This window comes from Coturnix japonica, chromosome 2 (genome assembly GCF_001577835.2).
Source record: "Coturnix japonica isolate 7356 chromosome 2, Coturnix japonica 2.1, whole genome shotgun sequence".
NCBI classification, from domain to species: Eukaryota; Metazoa; Chordata; class Aves; order Galliformes; family Phasianidae; genus Coturnix; species Coturnix japonica.
Window position 1 is genome coordinate 68,599,198 of NC_029517.1, and position 19,714 is coordinate 68,618,911.

Consider the following 19,714-nt stretch of genomic DNA (forward strand, 5'->3'; position numbering starts at 1 on the left):
TGTATGTTTGGTGGCCCTGCCAGGCAGGGGGGTTGGAACTACATGATCCTTGAGGTCCCTTCCAACCCGGGTCATTCTGTGATTCTGTGACCCCCGGGCTGGGGCTGCTGAGGGCGGTGACAGCGGGCACCCACTTCACGTCGCGATGGCAAATGGCCGCGTTCACCCAGCGGAGACGATCCGCCTCACTAAACCCCTACGGGAACTCAGTGCCCTGAGCAGAAGCGAAGCTGGCGGCCTCGCGGTGTGGCTCTGGGCAGCGGGCCGGCCCCGAGCCGCCGCGGTGCGCCCTCGGCGAGCGTTGCAGCACGTCTGTTCTGGCAGCACTCGCTGCTATGACAAGGAGCCGCTGTCCCGGCCTCGGGGCTCCCCCCGCCCCCGGCGCTCGCAAGGGGCAGGCGGGCTCGCGGGGGCACCGGTCCCAGCGTCCCGCTCGCTGGCAGCCTCCAGTCGGGCGGGGAGAGGCACGGCGAGGGAAGGCGGGCTCGGGCAGAGCGGCGGCTTTACCCGCCGGGAGGTGCCGACCCCCGCTAGCCACAACCGGGAGGAAAACGCCGCTGCGCTCCGAGCTTCGTAGCCCCGCCGTGAGGAGCCGAGGTGAGGGGCTGCATTGAGTGCGGCGGGCACCTGCGGGGCGGGGAGCCGCGCTCCTGCCGCTTCTCCTCCAGCCGCGGTTGTCGGCTCGGGTTGCGCGGGCTGATGGCGTTCCCTCATGCGGGAGAGAACTTCTCCCGGCTCTGGGGCCGGTTCCTCTCGGCTCTGAGAACTTTTGCAGTGGGAACCGCTGTTGAACAACAGGCTTGCTGTCGTTTTTGCAGGCTTTTATGAGTTTTGTCCATCCATAAGGCGGACTTGCCACACGTGTGGCGTGCCTGAAGTGCCTGCTGCTGTGGGAAAACCTCCTCCCCGCATAGATCTTGAGCACTTAGTGTATTTGTTTTGAAGCGCATAAGCTGGATGCAGAAAGAAATACTAAATCGACAAGTATTTGCGGTGCGTAGTTGAAACAATTTACTCTCTAGAAAATGAAATCCTAACTAAAGTTGTTTGAAGGTTATGCCTGCACTTTATGTGCAAAGCTGCTTTAAAATCCCAGGGCCTGCCATGTGAATTTGGTATGAATCATGTCTTATTTTTAAAGAAATGGAATTCCACGCTGAAAATATTCATGGCATATTACAGGAATATCCATGGCCTGGCTTAGACTAACAAAATGTAGAAAATTCAGCGTGGAGGCAAAGTATTTATCCTCATTTCACCTCTGTGTGCTGGGTTTCTAGACATTTCTCCTCACAAAGTATGTAGTTATTGGTTGTTTGGCGCTTCCAGGACTTTAAGTTTAGTGAAGTGAGTAAATGCCAGGTGGCCAAATTCTGTTCTGAGTTACTTCAGACTCCTCACCATGGTAACTCCGTTTGTTTCAGGGCTGTTATTCTCAATTTACAGGACTGTACCTGGATACTGAATTTATTCAATGCATTTGTCATATTTTGTGAATTTAGTCTGATTGGGTCAAGCTTTGGGACAGGATTCATTTGTAAAGTGAACAGCGTGTGATTTAACTGATTCTTCTCTTTAATAGAACTTGCAGAATTGGAAGTATAGGTGTAACACATTCATAGCGGGGACAAGAAACCACAGTGGTGTTTTGTATGGCTAAAAGCCATAAGCATTCAGTTCTGGTGATCTTTTTAGTGGAAATTCTGACATGTCAGAACTGAAAGCTTTAGGAAACTATTCTATGTGTATGTGCAGAAATAGCCTTGCAGAGTCACAACGAGAAAGACTTTTAAAGTTATAAAGGAAGTCTTAAAGAATTCCAGTGATGACATTCTGAAATAGTGACAACTTAAAGATAAGAAGCTTGTATTTTCCTCTTTGGTGGCTGTACTTCAAAGGCTTTGCAGATTTCTGTGTCTAGCTTCTCCTTTGTGTGAGGTGGGCTCCACTATAATACCACACCACAAGGTAAGTTGTAAGAGGCCCATAGAGAGCTGCAGGGGTTTAGGATGGACCTGAAGGCTTGCAGTTTCATCATTCAGGTTCTGGAATATATATATATCTGTTTTATATACTTATATTTGACATCACATCCAAGTATGGGATGTTAGAAATAAGTTGGCAAAAGGACGTTTCTTTAAGTGGGAACCAGTTCGATGATGCTTATTTGAAGTACCACTTTTGATAGCAGTATTTGTGAAGAGGTATGTTTTATGGCCTAACTAGGAGGGTGAGACCCAAAAAACTGTGAAGAGGAAACTAAAAGTAAATATTCTGAAGTCTCTGCTCAGCCCTAAACTGAATGTTAATCAAAAGTATAAAGTCTTTAGCTGTGGTTTCTGTCACTACACTCCTTTACACATTTCTTTTGGTTTTATCATGCTTCCTCTCGTTTAGTATTTGGAGCATGGTGGAGTAACTTTGACATGCATTCATGACATAGTTCCAAGAAGCATCCATATGCAGTAATGATTAAGAACAGGAGCAAAAGGAAGAGTACATTTAGTCTGGAAGGACAGAATTGCTCCTGTTTCCTGCAGTGGATTCAGCTGGCTGAAGCTCATTGTTTGGAAAAGTGCTGAGGTATAGTACATTAAAATGATGTGGACAGGTTTGAAAGCCATGAAACGTATCATTCCTGACTAGCAGCTGTGGATATGCTGATAAAGATGTCTTCTTTGACTGAGGTTAAAATAAAGACTGCAGCTTTGTAATTACCCGATAAAGCGATCTGACTTACAGGCTTTATGGTACCTAAGTGAAGGGTATACCTGCTGTTTTAACATGAGGAAGGTTTTGCTCGCAACAAGCCCATAAGAAATTCAAGGGCATCCAGTACTTTACCATGATAAAAAAGAACAAGGATGGTGGAGTAAGAGTGATTAGAGATACTGTGTTGCTAAAGGGAGGCTGGCTGGCTATGTGCTGGGGAGGCTGTAGTCAGTAATGCAGAGTTAGGTTTCTCTTTTATTTTATTTCTAGCACTTCAGCCATTCTTTGTGGAGGAAGACATTGGTTTAAACTCACTGATCTTTAACAGCTGCTCTACCTTTTTTAACTTTCCACACAGAAGAGAAACTTGTAGTCTTTGCAAATGTTTATTGCTTCTTTAAACAGAAAGTCTTTTTCCTATTTCAGTCCTTTTCTCCCGATCATAACAAATAGATTCTGAAATCTTATATGAAACAGTATGTTTACTTATGCTGATGGATCTTTGAAAATGCTCGCTGAAGGTTTAAATGTGCTGTGCCAAAGTGCTGTTTACTGCTTAGGTTTTCATCTTTGAAAAAGAAAAGTCGAAAGTCTTCAATCATGGAGATAGAAGACAGGTTTTCTGTCCTGCTTGTATGAATTGAATAGTCACTTTCAGTGGCATTGGATAAAAGAAAGTGAAGGTTTCTGTAGCTGGGCTTTTCAGGTATAACACTGAGAAAATACCTACAGGAATATTCTGAAGCTCACTCAAAAAATGAAACACTGTGTAGCACTTAGTGAATGGCAGCTGTAAGTACTTAAAATGTTTAGTGAAATTATATATATATATTTAAAAGCAATTCCTATAAAGTTGGACTAAGTTTCCTTGGTAAAAATACCCAAACACAAAAGTAACCTTTTCTTAAATGCAATTCAGTACATTAGTCATTCTGCTTATTTCTTCAGGCACTATCACCACACTGTTTTACACAATCTAATCCCAAAAATAAGACTGCTCCGCAAAACCTTTTGCTTCAAGCAATCCCAACACAAGTCAGAATTATTGCAGGGATGCCACAGAAGGCAAAATTTACTTGCCTGAGGATGAGTGACACCGCTTCTGAAACGTGGACCTTACAAATTAGGCTTTCCAGGAATAACACCACATCACTACCCACATGCATCTGTGGGTAACTGGTCAAAGGTTCTCAGAAAATTCACAGGGTAACTAATTAATATCCATCTCTTGACTACAAATATAAACTGCATAGTCTGATTCATGGGGGAGATAAATCATAAATCTCTTGGAATTTTGGACATTCTTTTCTGTCTCATCTTTTTTTTCCCCTCTTCTGTCCTCTTTTGCCCCATGTATGTTTGTTGTAAATAAACGAATTGCTCCTAATGCAATACTGGACTTCACCGATTTGTTTCTCTTAAGTGAAACAACCTCAAAGGCTCTGAATGTGGGATATCTGCTCAGGTAAAGTCAGTTGTTATTTTCTCAGTTCACAGAATCACAGAATTGTAGGGGTTGGAAGGGACCTCTAGAGATCATCGAGTCCAACCCCCCGCCAAAGCAGGCTCCCTACACCACATCACACAGATAGGCGTCCAGGCGGGTCTTGAATATCTCCAGAGAAGGAGACTCCACCACCTCCCTGGGCAGCCTGTTCCAGTGCTCCGTCACCCTCACTGTAAAGAAGTTCTTGCGCACATTCGTGCAGAACTTCCTATGCTGTACTTTCATCCCATTACCCCTAGTCCTGTCCCCACGCACTACTGAAAAGAGACCAGCCTCACCACTATGGCCCCCACACTTCAGGTTTTTATAAACCTGGATCAAGTCCCGTCTCAGCCTTCTTTTTTCAAGGCTTAACAGACCCAGTTCCCTAAGACTCTCCTCACAGGGGATGGTTATATGAAAGTCAGATAAAAGTTGAGAGAGTGCTGTATGTTTTGCATAACGCTTCTGCTCTGGATTCACTTGGCTTCTTGTTATGTAATAGGCGGTTGTCTACAGTGGTCTGCTAAACTAAAGATTACATAAGAGTTATCATCATTGTCTTGTCCCAGTCTCGTCTCTGCATACTCATCACTTAATGAATGATTCCCATTTCCTGATGACACTCTTCTATTTGGTTTTGGGCCAGAATTTAGCTTTCCTGGAAAGCTGATGAGATAATCCTTTGCCTGGTTCTGATTTAAAACGAATAAATAAATAAATTAAATTAAAACTTGTACTTTTTCCGTTTATAAATGTAGCAGGGGAAAGAGGTTGCTGCAACACCGATAATAACTGTAAAACTTGATGATTTTGTCCTACTGTTTTTCTTTGAGGATTCAATAACTTCTGAGATAAAAGGTTGAACAAATATTAAATATAAACCAACCCACTGTCTGTCTGTGACTTATTTTTAGTTACTTCAGGCTAGTACTTTTCCTGTACCCTGGCTGATACTTTGTGTTGAGGCTTGTCCTGCTCTGTTTTCAAACTGCTGTAAATTCTGCTTTGCTACCAACCTTGGTCACATAAGGCTCCTTGGGTGCTTAGTTAGGCGTCAATGGATATAGTTGTACCCATTATGTTAAGCAGCTTTTATGATGGATGGTAATTAGACTTTTTAATGGTGCTTTGCAGCATTGGTTATAAGATCCTTGATCACACATGAGCTCTGTAACCTGAACGTTCTGTTACACTGGAAGAAGTAGTTGCCTGTCACCTCTCAGAAATAGGTCTTAAAATCCCAGCGCTATAAATATCCATGAGAGTAGATGCTTGATTTGGCTGCCCATGTAAAGATAGAATATTCACATAGCTAAAGGTTTGTGCAGATGTGTGAAGGAGTGTAGACTTGTCTAATCATGTAACATAGCTGATATCTCTGTGAGAGGTTTCACAGCTTTCGAGAAAATTGCTATTTAGTGTTATTAGATCTGTTTGATACATTTCCTTTCTTTTTGGTCTTGAATAGTAAAAATGTACTTAACATTAAAAATTTGCTTGACTTTAATTAAAGTTCTAAGGTCTGCCATGTCCCAAAGCCTACTGAAGGGTAGTTAGGTACTGGAATAGGCTCCCCAGGGAGGTGGTTGAATCACCATCCCTGGTTGTGTTTAAGAGCTGTTTGGATGTGGTTCTTAGGGATATGATTTAGTGTAGGGTTTTTAGAGTTAGGGTACTGGTTAGGCTGCGGTTGGACTTGGTGATCTTCAAGGTCTTTTCCAACCTGGGTAATTCTATGATTCTATGATTCTGTGGTTAAACAATACTCAGAGAAAGGTGTTTTTGCCCACAGTAAGCTGGGAGCTGCTGTATGCTGCTATTCAAGACAGGCAGGGAAATAGGCAGGTGGACTGATTTAGTTGTTTAGCATTTGCATGTGTCACTTCTGACATGTAAATGTGAGTTCAGTTGGAGCCTCTATGAGCTGTCTCATCCGCCCTGAGCTTTGTTAGGTGGGAATACAGATGTGGAAAGTAAAGCAGAACCCAACATTAACTGTAGAAGTTAGACTGAAAACAAATGCCATGGTTCTCATCAGAGCAAGAGTTTAACTATGGCATTTATTTATTCCTTTTCATTCTGTAGGTATGTGATTTTCTTTTTTTCTGGTGTACTGAAGAGATAACTTACCAATTTGGCCTGCAACGTGCGCTTCCAGCATCAAAATGATCAATATTATGAAAATGGTATATAATATGTATTTTTTATATATATATATATATATATATATATATATGTATATATGTGTGTATATACGTGTGTGTGTGTGTGTGTGTATGTATATATATGCCTCAGAAATCTGAGTGCTGTTGGTATAAATCTGTTCTGTGCGTCTAATTCCCTTTGCAATCACCCTTTAGCAAATGTGTTCCCCTTGAGTTTTCATCACAAGTTTTGCTCGTCTTTTCAGAGTCGTTTCTACTTTTAAACTATTAAGAAAAAAAAGGATATGTGACTTTACTTGGCAGAGAAGGTCACATAGCTTGGCTTTCCATCTGGTTAAGTAATTCAATGAAAAATGAGCTGAGCAACAAAGCCATTTTTGTCATTCTTCCGAGTACCTCACCAAAATGCTGGCTTGGAATGCATTCACTTCACACTTCGTCACTGCTACCTTCCTACCCAGCGCTGAACACAGCCCTCTGTCTTTGCAGCATTTTGGTGTTTCTGGAAAAATAAGTAGCAGTTTCTGGGCTTGCATACATAGGAACATTCAGAAAAAAAAATATTCCAAATTAACAGCGTGGACATTCTGAAATGTTAACACGAACAAACTTCTGAAGTGTCCTAGTTAGCTCATATTAAAATGTTATGGCTACTTCTATTTGGCAGTGGTTTTTGTTTGTTTAGCTAACTTCGAAAGTAAATTAAACAAAAGCGTTCTACAGTCATTTAAAAATTCTGTTTATGGTTTAATTAATAACTTTTAAAAGCTTGTTCAAATTAATCTTCCTGAAGGTTCTGGCTAACAAACCCTGCTAAGTTTTGGTAAGGTGATTAATGGGGTTTCAATGTCTGGTTTGCTGTACTGCTGGACTGCTCCTTAGGCTGCTGGACAAAGATTGTCAGAAGAGCACGTATGGTTGCTGTGCAGCTGGGGTAGTTTACAAATGGGATATAGCACAAACTTACACAGAATCACAGAATTGTAGGGGTTGGAAGGGACCTCTAGAGATCATCAAGTCCAACCCCCCTGCCAAAGCAGGTTCCCTACACCATGTCACACAGGTAGGCGTCCAGGCGGGTCTTGAATATCTCCAGAGAAGGAGACTCCACCACCTCCCTGTGTAGCCTGTTCCAGTGCTCCGTCACCCTCACTGTAAAGAAGTTCTTGCACACATTCGTGCGGAACGTCCTATGCTGTACTTTCATCCCAGATGATGTACTTACATCCCAAGAAAGCAAATACAGTTGACTGTGAGGCAGGAACAGATTGCTTGCTGTGCTGCAGCAATGACCCTCTTTGGCAGAAGGTTTAAGCAGGCAGCAAAAAGTGGTAATGTCTTTGGTGTCTTTAGTTACAGGATTTGGCAAGACTCGTGTCAGTAAGCCTGTGTATCTGTGTAAGCAAGCTTTCTTTTACAAACTGTGATGTGGGACTCTGTTTTTCCTGGAAATCTGCAAGAAGTGGAGACGTTAAGTTAAATTGGTTGGGTGTATTTTTTTTTTCAAGTTAATTTCCTGATATTGAAGACGTGTCTTCCTGAAGATGTTACTACCATGGAATAAGGTAGGATGTACACAGTATCTGTTGTTTCACACCGGCTTCTGGTTTGGGCATTCACTTCTTTGTGAAGAAGTTCCCTGTTGGCTGCCCAGGGAGGTGGTGGAGTCTCCTTCTCTGGAGATATTCAAGACCCGCCTGGACGCCTACCTGTGTGACATGGTGTAGGGAACCTGCTTTGGCAGGGGGTTGGACTCGATGATCTCTAGAGGTCCCTTCCAACCCCTACAATTCTGTGATTCTGTTGTGGCATATTCAATTCCTTGCACATGGCATGAGCTATCGTGCAGTTGAATTTGTGTTATGAATCCATGTCGTTGGTTAATGCAGATTAGCTTTTGTACACAGAACTAGGATGTTTACCATTTTGGCTTGCCTGGGCCACATTGATGGAAGAGGAATTATCTTGAGTGAAGAAGAGTTGTCTTGGGCCCCATATAAAATATATAATTTAATTAATGTAAGTAACAGAATTTATTTTTTAAAAAGTCATTAAAAGTTTAAAAAGCAACAAGCCCATAAAACTAATGGAATATTTGGCCTTATTTTTGTGAAATTAATCATAGAGTCATCGTAGAATCATAGAATGGCTTGTGTTGAAAAGAACCACAGTGATCATTTAGTCTCAACACTCCTGCCCTGGGCAGGGTTGCCAACCACCAGATCACGCTGCTCAGAGCCACATCCAGCCTGGCCTTCAATGCCTCCAGGGATGAGGCATCCACAGCTTCCTTGGGCAACCTGTTCCAGTGCGTCACCACCCTGTGTGAAAAACTTCCTTCTAATATCTAACCTAAACCTCCTCTGTCTTAGTTTATAACCATTCCCCTTTCTCCTATCACTATCCACCCTCATAAACAGTCATTCCCACTCCCATTTATACTCTCCCTTCAAGTATTGGAAGGCCACAATGAAGTCTCCCCAGAGCCTTCTGATCTCTGAACTAAACAAACCCAGTTCCCACATGCATCCAAATGCAGCCATGACAAGTTATAATGCAGGGCCGCATTACTTGCTGTCCACGGCCACGTCTGGACCATGGGTGGGAAGTGACTGGTGTAGATGTTCTGTGAGAGTCCTTGTTCTTTCATTGACACGCATACTTCCTTGGCTATCTTTCCACGTAGCACAGAAGTCTGTTTCTTGCATTGTGGAAATCCCTGACAGGCCATCCTGCAGAAACCGTGTGCAAGAGGGAATTCTGAATGCAGTTAGTGCTTGGATGAAGCAGTCTTTCTTCTCTGAAATTTCCAGTAATTCCTGCATAGGTTGATTTGGATGAATGTACGGAATCTTTTGAGTTTATATAGTGCTGGCTCGGAACACTGACTACTTTCCAAAGCTATTGTGCAATAATAGATACTAAATGCCTTTATATAGTTATTCATCACTTTATTCTCCTCCATCTTAGTCTAAACGATTTGGAATTTGCCCTGGTAATAACTTAGAAAGAGCCAGAAAAAAATGCCCCCTTAAACATTCCTGATGCTTCCCAAACTAAATGCTCCTTTTTGAGTAACCAAACAGATCACATTCTTTGGCATGGGTTCTGCTCCCGTCCTTGGAAAAACAGGCTTGAAAATGAATTCAAACAGTTCAGAGCAGTTAGAAACAGCTTTATTTATTAATTTATTTATTTTTTGGAGTACTGCTAGTTATTGGTTCCTACTTTCTTCTGAGGTTACCTCATTTTCTGCCTGGTGTTCTTTCATCAAGGCTGATGTAAGTATTGCTCATAGACTTGTAGTTGTTCTGTGCCGTCTTTTGCTTATGAAGTGTTTAATCCTCACAATATAAACCTTTTTTCCTTGTACACTGTTATTTGTCTGTGCCCTTCAAAAGCTGGCAACTGTCTTGTTTGGACTTTTTACGTTGCGTTTTACTCTGGCAAATAGAATATTAGAACATCTAAGCTTGTATCTATCTGTTTATATCAATTAACACTTTCATCGCTGTTTGAAGAAGTCCAGCAAAACTTTAGGGATATTTTAAAATGCAGATTTATAGATTATTTTAAAAATCAATGAGCTGATGCTTATTTGTAGCTTTTGAGGAGAGGGGTGAAGTGTTGCGTGTGCAGTTACTGTGTCAGTACATTTCCATACACGTTCAGTGTACAACGTGGTGAGACTGGGAAGAGGAGAACAGAAATAAAGCAGTTGCTTTTAATAATAGCACAGGACATGGGAAGAGAACTCATATTTCCTTACTACAGAACTGCTGCTTCCTTATTGGTCCATTCTGCTCGATTTTTCCTCCAACACTGTAGGGAGTAAGAGTAATACGCAGTGATCTTATCAGAGTGGAAGGATACAGAAGTTGTGAACTCTAATAAAACACGGGGAAGTTTCATGTCAGCCTGGCTGTTCATCCCTTGCAAACAGCACCGTTGGTGGAGGTTGTGCCTGATACTCTCGCTAGATGGAGCTCCTCGCCTTGCTTACCTCATCCCGAGATGCCAGAGACATCGCTCTGCTCTTCGATTGTGTCCCTTGATGCCAAAGTCAGCTCAAGCCTGGCTCTCTTCCAGAAGGGGCGACCCTGTCGTCGTCTTGCCTTCCACCTCGACATCACGTTATGTTACTGCTCGAATCTGGCACGATGATTAGGTGGGTAATAGACGTGGTCCAGTTGGAAAGGAAGCAGGGTTTTGATAAAGGCTCTGAGCAGCTCCTAAGCCTGGCAGGTCGTCTGCTGGCACTGTGCTACTCTGTGCTGTTCTGGCACAAGGGACAAGTGTGTTTCTGTATCCATTCATGAACTTTCTGTGCTTCCTGGGACAAGAGAAGTCCAGGAAACTGGTCATATTGAATCTTGTCTTTCTTGTTTGGAGTTTGCTGAACTGTCTTTCTTTGTAGTTGCTCAGTTCCTAAGGAATGAGGGTGGGAGGCAACATGGAGCTCTTCTTCCAGGGGAAGCCCACGGTTGCACCATAGTGGAAAAAGCTGGAGGCTCAGGGCCTCACATCTGAATGTTTAAAATACGAAGTAACAGTGTGAGTAAAGTTGCAGTGCTTTCTTTCCTCACAGTTCCAGTACTTGCTTTTGCATCTGCAGGTTTTCATTCATGTCAAAGGAAAATGGAGTAAAAATCAGAAATATTTTTTTTCATTAACAAAGCAAAACAAGAACCTATGTTTGAATCTTTTATTCTTTTTAATACTTATTTCCTAGCTGTTATTAAACATCACTTTGTTATTGTATATAAATTCAATTAATTCTAAGATATCCACAGAGATGAGCTCAATGAGGATTTAAAACCAAATTTAAAGTAGCACGAACAATAACTCTACATGTTATTTATTGAACCAAACATTAGATTTTAGCAGGGTCAAAATGGGACATGTTAGAATTGGAATTTCTTTTCTTTTGCCATTGAAAACATGTTGCTTAAAAACTGGAACTCTTTCTTAGTTGTTTTGACATTTGAATGCATTTATGTTAGTCCTTAGATGACTCAGATTCCCACCAGCTTGCTGTGTGTTAATTTGCAAGCACTATAAAGTGCAGGCATTAAAAAAGTCATAGAGTGTGCAGCGTGCCCTTCAGCACTGATTACATGCTCATTAGCTCCTGGTCCCTCATTTGGTTTGCAACCCAGTTCCTTGTCCTCAAAAGACGTGTGCATGTACTACTTTGCTTTGAGTTGCTGCCTAGGGATTAATGGAGCTCTGATTGTCTTCTTGGCTTCCCTCTGCTCATGAGATCCCACTTGTGTATGAGGGTACACAGAGTGAATTAAAACATATGTTGAAGGGAGGAGCTGGGTTGGTACATTGTATAAAGTGACTTAGAGTGTGTATGTGATGATAAGCTTGGCACGGCAGAAGGGAACTGGAGGCCCTAAGGGGTCCCTTCATCCAGAATACTAGATTTGTGGGTTTACTGAGTTACTGCCTCTCTGTGTCTGCCCCCTTGGTAAGTGCCTCTGAGCAGTTACTTATTGCAATTCACTGGCCATTTTCCCTTGCCTTGGCCCTCCGACAGATATGAGAAGTGAAGCTGTTACTTCAAGCACAATTCTTTCCTGACCCTGGGAATTACTGCTTGTTTTAACAAAGTATTCTTTTCACGTCTACAGTCTCAGTGAAGTGGGACTGGTCGGGTTCTTTAAAATAAATCTGTATTATCACTAATATAAGAAAAAAAATCAAATACCCTATTTCAGAGCATCATAATTAATTTGTTCTAGTGTCGGTCTGCTTTCTTTCATGCTGCTTTTTCATTTACTAACAGAAGCTGAGGAAGAAGGAAATCATAACAGGACACAGAGAATGTAACTCATTTTGATGGAAAAATGTAATAATTGTAAAGTAGCACTGAATTTCCTCTGGGAAAACAAGGTTTTCTTCTTTGGTATTGCTGTTCTTCATAAAACTGTGTGTGCTGTGACCTTGTGGTTAATGACCTCAACAGAATCGTATCATACATACACTTAAATCAGTATTGGATTTTACATATTTTCCTTTTGCTTGTTATCCCTTGATAATTTTGTTATTACTGATGGGAAACATAAATTTCATTTACATTTAGATAAGGAAATTGTGTTACTGCTAGTAAGCTGGATACGGTTCTAAACCTTTTGTATAACTGCTGGAAAACTGAGATCAGTGAACTGAAATGCTCAGTCCATATTTAAAAAACTACTATGAATTATGAAAGAGGCAGGAATAAAATTAAAAAGTTATATATATATATGGTTTTCTTTGTATTATTTCCCTAAAGAGAAAGACCTTTGCTGTAAATAAAGAATTGCCTGTCTTGCTGAGGACGGATGTCATACAGAAGCTGTGATCACATGTTGGAGCAGGAATGGTGAAACCTGTGGGATTGTTTGCCTCCAAGTGAGGTAACCGTGCCCTTTCTCCTTAACCATAAATACTAGCTTCTGCTTTATGCAAGCATTTGCCCTTGCATAGCCATGTGATAGAGAAACTACAGACCTGTGTCTTTAGCTGGGACAACTTGGTTATTTTTTTTTCAGAGTGCCTGGTATGATACTATGTTTTAGTTCTAGGAGAAGAACAATGTTGATATTCTACCTTTTTTTTTCTTTTTTTTTTTTCTCTCCCACCGTCCCATTGGGAAGGAGGGGAGTGGGTGAAGGACTGCATGGTGCTGAGCCACCTACCAGGTTAAACCACAACAGCCTGATGTCACAGGTGATTTGTTGGCAGCTGGAGAATTCCCTGACCTCACTGCCCCATTGACAGTGGCTCTGTCAGCAGGTGAGAACAAGGGGATCCAGTCATTTGGTCTTTGAGACAGAAGACTCACCAGAAAGAGGCCCACCATGGGCTACATAGCCCACATGAGAGGCTTGGTATATTTTAGGGTGTCTGAGTAACATCATACTTCAGGAAGTATGGTGTGAAGATGCACTGTATGTGTACAGAAGACTAAATTATGCCTGTGATTACTAGACTAGGAGTTAAGCTACTGAGATTACCTTTTCTTTGTGTCCAGAATATATGGCAAACCACAGGTACGTGAGGCTATCAGTAGACTTGTTGTGGGCAAACTGTATGAATATTATGCCCTCCTTCACAGATTGCACACAACTCTGTACAGCAACCTTTCTGGTGGGGGAATGGATTAAGATAGGAAACTGGCAGATAGGAAACTTAAAGACACAGTCTCCCTAGATGCTTTTTCTGCTGTCCGTGGTAGTTCTGGGGCCTGTGCATCAGACCTTATTTCATCAGACAGTTTTGTTGGTCCAGTCCAGCCGAGGAAGTGGGAACACTTAACAAGTAAGAAGTCTTAAGCTGATTTCAGCTTTTTTAAACTGGAATGGAATATCTCTTCAAGAAGTGAACAGAATCCCAGTGGAAAAATAACTCTTTGGAGATGCTAGCAGCATTATCTGTTTGTCACAGACTTTCAATACTGATGACTGAATGAGATAATTAGTTTACTTTCAAGACCGAAGACTCTCTTGACATAAATAATTGTATATCAATGGATGTTATTAATAATGGTTGGCTGAAAGCCCCATTAATCCCTTAAAATGAGAAAGTAATATAGAAATAGTGTCCTGATCAACCGATGAACAGTTTTAACTGTGAAATTTAAATTATTTTATTTACAAAGATGTATCACACAGTACCTAAAATTTGCTTTCTTTGGGTTATCTAGGCCTGTTAGCTGGAGCGGTGGAGTCACCCACCCTGGGGGTGTTCAAGGAATGATTGGATGTTGTGTTGAGGGACGTGGTTCAGTGGGAGCTATTAGTAATAGGTGAACGGTTGGACTGGATGATCTTTTAGGTCTTTTCCAACCTTGGTGATTCTATGATTCTATGATAAGGAAGCTCCATAGCCATTTGCAAGCTTGTTTGGCCTGCAGCAGGTGAACGCTAGAGGGCCCTTTTAGACTGACGCAAAACAGAATAGTGTAATGTTTGTGATTTAAGACAAGTCTGAACTTAACCTGAATTAAAAAAATGAAAATTATTATTTTCATTAGAACATAATGCAGCTTTCCTTTCCAAGAGAAAATGAAGTCACTGCCTTTGAAAGAAGAGAAATGTAGCCTATGGTTATATGGCAAGTATTTGAGCTTCTGAGAGGTGAGACATTTCTATGATCACAGAATCACAGAATGCCCCGGCTTGGAAGGGACCTCAAGGATCATGTAGTTCCAACCCCCCTGCCTGGCAGGGCCACCAAACATACACATTTTACTAGATCAGGTTGCCCAGGACCCCGTCCAATCTGGTCTTGAACACCTCCAAGGACGGGGCATCCACAACCTCCCTGGGCAGCCTGTTCCAGGGCCTAACCACTCTCCTAGTGAAGAACTTCCCCCTAACATCCAACCTAAATCTTCCCTCTTTTAACTTAAAACCATTTCCCAATGATGTAGTCTAGTTGGTTGAAATTTTTATACATTTTTTTTTTCTGATCAACATACGATTTTTTTTTTAAATTAATGCTTCTTTTCTGAGTGACTGATTTTAAGATGACTACCTGATGTATATTTCTTCCTGTTTGCCCCTCCTCTTCATAATTTCTTTCCTTATCCAGTAGTTAGTTTATCGTAGCCTGTGTACTGTGAAGCCCAAGTCTGCATTGCATTATACTAAACATGAACACTGTGTGAAGAAGTGAGTGTATAGTGTCGCTACACTTGTTTAGAAGTGTTTTTGTACTGCTTTTCAGTAAAGGGTCATATTTCATACAGCTCTTGGATACTGAGGAATGATTTTTAGCTGGTGTGAATTTCCAAAGCAGCCTGGAGAGCCTTTGTCAGCTTACAGTGACTGAAACACAGACCTACTGTGTTTATTCCAGTGTTAAACTGATACTGTTTTGTGAGGCAGGAAAAAAAAAAAAAAAAGCTGAAAAACCTGCTCCATGTTGATGGGAAAAAACATAAAATAGCACAGCTCTATAAAGCTGTATGGGAACAGTAATCTTTCTGTCTCAATTTATACAGCCTTTGTAAGCAGATATATTTTTCTTCATACATCCTCTTGAATTTCCCTTGTGAAGCAGTCCTTGTGCCTAATGTATTCCTGTATTTTTCAGTGACACTGTGGTGGTGTAGAAAATAATTGATATTAGAGAGAGGGAGAAACAATACAAATTGAAATCATTATTATGAAATGCAATTTACATCACTCTAGGCAGCATATTGTCTGAAGGAAGCTTGAAATGATGTATCAAAATTAATACAACTGTGCTTTGAAATTGAAAGCTTTTGCATACAGACAAATGTACACACTTGTTTCAAGTGCATAGGTTGAGTGTTCAGAAAAATGAAGGGCATTTTTTCCCTATGGCAAGTCAATCATCCAGGAAGCAAACGAGACTTGAAAGACAGGTTGTGAGATAATTGTTTTGTGGGACTGATGTCCTGGAAACCAATGGAGGCTTCTGTGTGTTAAATAGTATTGAGAGCAGCAAAGTAATTTTACAAGAGATATTATTTGGATGTCAAGTACCCCATTTTCTTGGATTTTCCTGATCCTACTGTACAATTTGTAGCCACAGGTAAAACTGTCCTATTTTTAGCTCTTGGTGTGGTTGTTCTTACCAAATGTTCAGCTTCCAAGTGGTCATTTTTGGAAGTAAATAAAGGTAATGGTGTAGCCAGCATGCAATAAGAAGATGGTTTTGAACTGTTTCAAAATCTCAGAGAGTTTTCCATTCATCTTTTCTTTCCGATTCTTTGAACTTGATGACTCAAAATATCCGCTATCTGAGAGAGGGCTGTGAATTTACAAGCAGAAGGGATAATGAAGGAGAAGGAAAACTGCCACAGACCCAAATTATCTCCTAAACATTCTTCCCCACGCATAACTCTGTTGCTCCTTGCTGGCACCCACTCTGTATGGTGATTTGGGAGTCCTTCCAGACTTCTTCTAAGTATTGATGCTTCCTTCTCACCACCCACTATAACCCACCTCCTAGCACTTCCTTCTTGGCTTTCTCCCTGCTCTTCTCCCCTAACCAAGTTGCATGTTTCTGGTCCAGATATGAAGACAAAATTAGTTAATTTCTTCTCATCCTCAGGGCAGTAGCATTCAGTTTTGCTGGTCTTGCTGAGAAGCACTGAAGTGATTCCACGGAGGATAGCACAGCTGTTTTACCCTATACATTGCTGATGTTGTATCAGTCAATTTCCAGAATCAAAGTGCTTTCATTTTCTTTCAGGATGAGTGCATGGTCTGCCTTGAATGTGTTTTTCTAGTTCAGTTTGCTGCACACAAAACAGAGCTACGGATGTGGGACTTTATTAAAATAATGTCTTCTGGACGCTTTATGGACAAAGCAACTAAGATATGGACAACTGTGATATTTCTACTTCTCATTGCTGATAAAGCATGATGTATATGGTGTCTTAGACTAGAAAATGACAGGCTTGCATCTGTTTCAACTGGTGCTTCTAGCTATCGCTGAACCAAAATAGCATAGGCTGCAGCACAGTTCATAAAGCTTGCAAAATGGATTTGGCTAATGAAAATGCCAGCCAGGTATCAAATAATTTGTCAAGGAGAAGTTTTTTTTTAAATATAATTGGCAGTTCACCCCATGAATGCAGTCTAGGATTTAGGGAGAGCCTGTGAGCTTAATCAACAACTATTAACCTAGAACTGAAAGCACCTTCAGAGCGTGTTCGTTCTGATTAAAGAAATCCAACCGATGGTCACACAAATATAGGGAATCCTCTTTCATGTATGGTAAATTCTATTTGCCTTAACATGTTCTTTAATTTAGAACATGCCCTGTTGATTCTGTCCTTCAAAGGCATAGCTTTTTTTTTTTCTAGAGGAAAAGGTAATGTGTTCCTGGATTATAGAGAGGGGAATAAAGAAAAGAGAGGACAGTGCTGTGCAGGCAGGGTGTGAGCATTAGACCCTGACTTCTGTCATTAAGAATGGGTGGTAATGATCCAAAATCAATCAGTGTTACTTTGTTATACCACTAGGGGTGGAAATGCTGGAGATGTCTGTGGTTTTGGTTAAATTTACCAGACTTGTTTATATGTAGAAGCCATACAAAAAGCAGTAATTAGTCCTAATCCCTTTTCATAGAAATGGAATGTATTGATAATCTAGGAAAGTGGGTGTTGGATGCTACTTTTGCAGCTAGATACTTTTATGTGTTGTATGCACAGATAGATAGGATTATCTCTTATCTAATCACTGTTATCTAAAGGTGATGGCTCCAGATTTTCTGCTCTGTGGTTCAGCTTGAAGTGGGGAATTTTATATGGGCTGGGGTGAAAAAGAAATTTTACTCCAGAGTAAAGCATCCAAGCATGCTTTCAAAATACAGTAAATCTGTGGTTATGTCCCTATTTTTCCTCTTCTGCATTTTACTTCTTTTCCAAGGCACAGCCTGTCCATAGGTTCCCAACTAATGCTGGATCCTGTAGACTTACTCTCAAGTAACCAGAACATTCCTACTTCTTTGGATTGTGGGTTTCTTCCACAGAGCAAATCTTGTTTTAGTCTCTATGAGAACAGTTTAAAAATACAAATGCAAAAAAAATGATCTGACTGTTGTTGACATCTCTGTCATAACATGGAAGCTAAAGCCATGTTAAATCTCTCACTGACATCATTCTGATCTCTTGCAGTTAGAGGGAACAAAAAACACCACAAGTCCCTTCCTTATGGAGGAATTGTGAGTGCATCCTGAAACTACAGCAGTTCTGCTACTCTGTGGCTTTTCTGGAAGTGGAAGATAGACTTGAGGACCAAAGTCTGAGGCAGCAGCACTAATATTTGTAGGTCACCTTCTAAAAGCAGTAATAAAATGCAACGTGCTTCCAGGCTATTTTCTCTCTCTTGATTTAACTGTGTGAGTAAACTTCCAAAAGCAGATGTGTCCCAATGAAAAATAATAATACCAGGATATTTTTGAAAGATGGATCTTCTGATAACTTTGTCATTCCGATGTGTTTCCTCAAGAGAAACACCAAACAGCATCCCAATGTCTTATAAAAGCAGCTACAGTTTTAGCTTCTGAGGAAAACACAGTGTGTGCAGTCACCCTTTCTATCCCTTTGGCTGCCTGTGTTCCCTGTGGTGATTCTGGGGCTCCCTGCTCAAACTCCAGCAGTTCTTGCAAGGCTGGGAGAAGTGCAGCTAGTGGCTAATTCATTCTGTGTGGCTGCTGCTGGTCACCTGTCGGTATGTGCTGCACTGGGCTGGCAAGAGCTGGTTGGAAGAGGAAGGACAAGGGCTCTGCAGCTGTGTTATGCTGTGGGGTCTAAATGTAGGTCATAATTCCATAGGCAACTAGTTTTCATTCAATCTGCTGTTTCCAGGGTGACATGGAGAGTGGTAGGTATGCTTCTTAGATGTCTTTGTATTCTTAAGATACTATCAAAACTTTCAGTGAGTGGCTGGATAGTAGAGGGCTTTGTTTTGTTCCAAAGATACATTTTGATCTCCACAGAAAATGGAATTATTGAAGGCCTGCTGTGGATAGAAAGCCTGTAATTTGATGGGAAGCTGCACTGGTAGACATATCTAATCTGCCTAATCAACTGACATTGCCATTGAATAGACAAAATGCTGAAAACATGCCTCAACCCACTGGTGATGTTAAAGTGCTTGCAGCTAAATAGATTTTTTGCTTCTTGAGATTTATAGCTCACATATGTTTGCTACAAAACAAACTAAGTTCAACTGAATAATATTACTGTAACTTAGTTAAAGGTTTCTATTGGCAGTATAAATCATGAAGGCAAAGCTACATTCCCTTTTATGTGCATCTGTACTAATGAAATAGAAATTTTGCTTTCTGTGTTCATATTTCTTCACAGTTGTTAAAGAAAGGAAGCACAGGCAGTAGTTTTACTGAAAGGGAGCTTCAAAATTGAGGCTGGTGTATGGAATTGCATCAAGAGAGAGCAATTAGGAACGCCAGCAACTTCCTCCTCCAGCTATGTGTCTCTGAATTCACTTAAAGTTCCTCATGAACCAGTTTGGTGGAGGCTGAAGATGTAATGTTGCCCTATGAGGAGTGACTGAAGGAACTGGGGCTGTTTAGTCTGGGGAAAAAGAGGCTGAGGGGAGACCTTATTGCTCTCTTCCAGTACCTGAAAGCAGGTTTCTTCTCATTGGTGACAGGTAACAGGATGAGGGGAAATGGTCTCAAGTTGTGCCAGGGTTTGTTTAGGTTGGATATCAGGAAAAATGTCTTTACAGAAAGGGTTGTTAAGCACTGGAATAGGCTCCACAGGTTTGGTCACCATCCCTGGATGTGTTTAAAAACTGTTTGGATGTGGTGCTCAGGGACATGATTTAGCAGAGAGTTGTTAGGGTACTAT

General features: G+C 41.2%; 1 protein-coding gene across 2 annotated transcripts in view; it reads left to right on the top strand.

Annotated features, from left to right (window-relative positions):
* Positions 1 to 502: 502 nt before the first annotated feature.
* The window catches only part of RNF144B (ring finger protein 144B), a 75,181-nt gene continuing 55,969 nt past the window's right edge, over positions 503 to 19,714 (top strand). Inside the window, exon 1 of one of the 2 annotated variants that reach the window (XM_015854748.2) lies at positions 503 to 597. Coding sequence is in view for 1 of the 2 variants with exons in the window: in XM_015854745.2 (XP_015710231.1) it covers positions 10,503 to 10,534 (32 nt within the window). In the remaining variant the exon portion in view is untranslated. Of the gene's footprint in view, positions 598 to 10,088; positions 10,535 to 19,714 lie in introns of those variants that run through there. The other variant, XM_015854745.2, reaches the window with a different exon arrangement.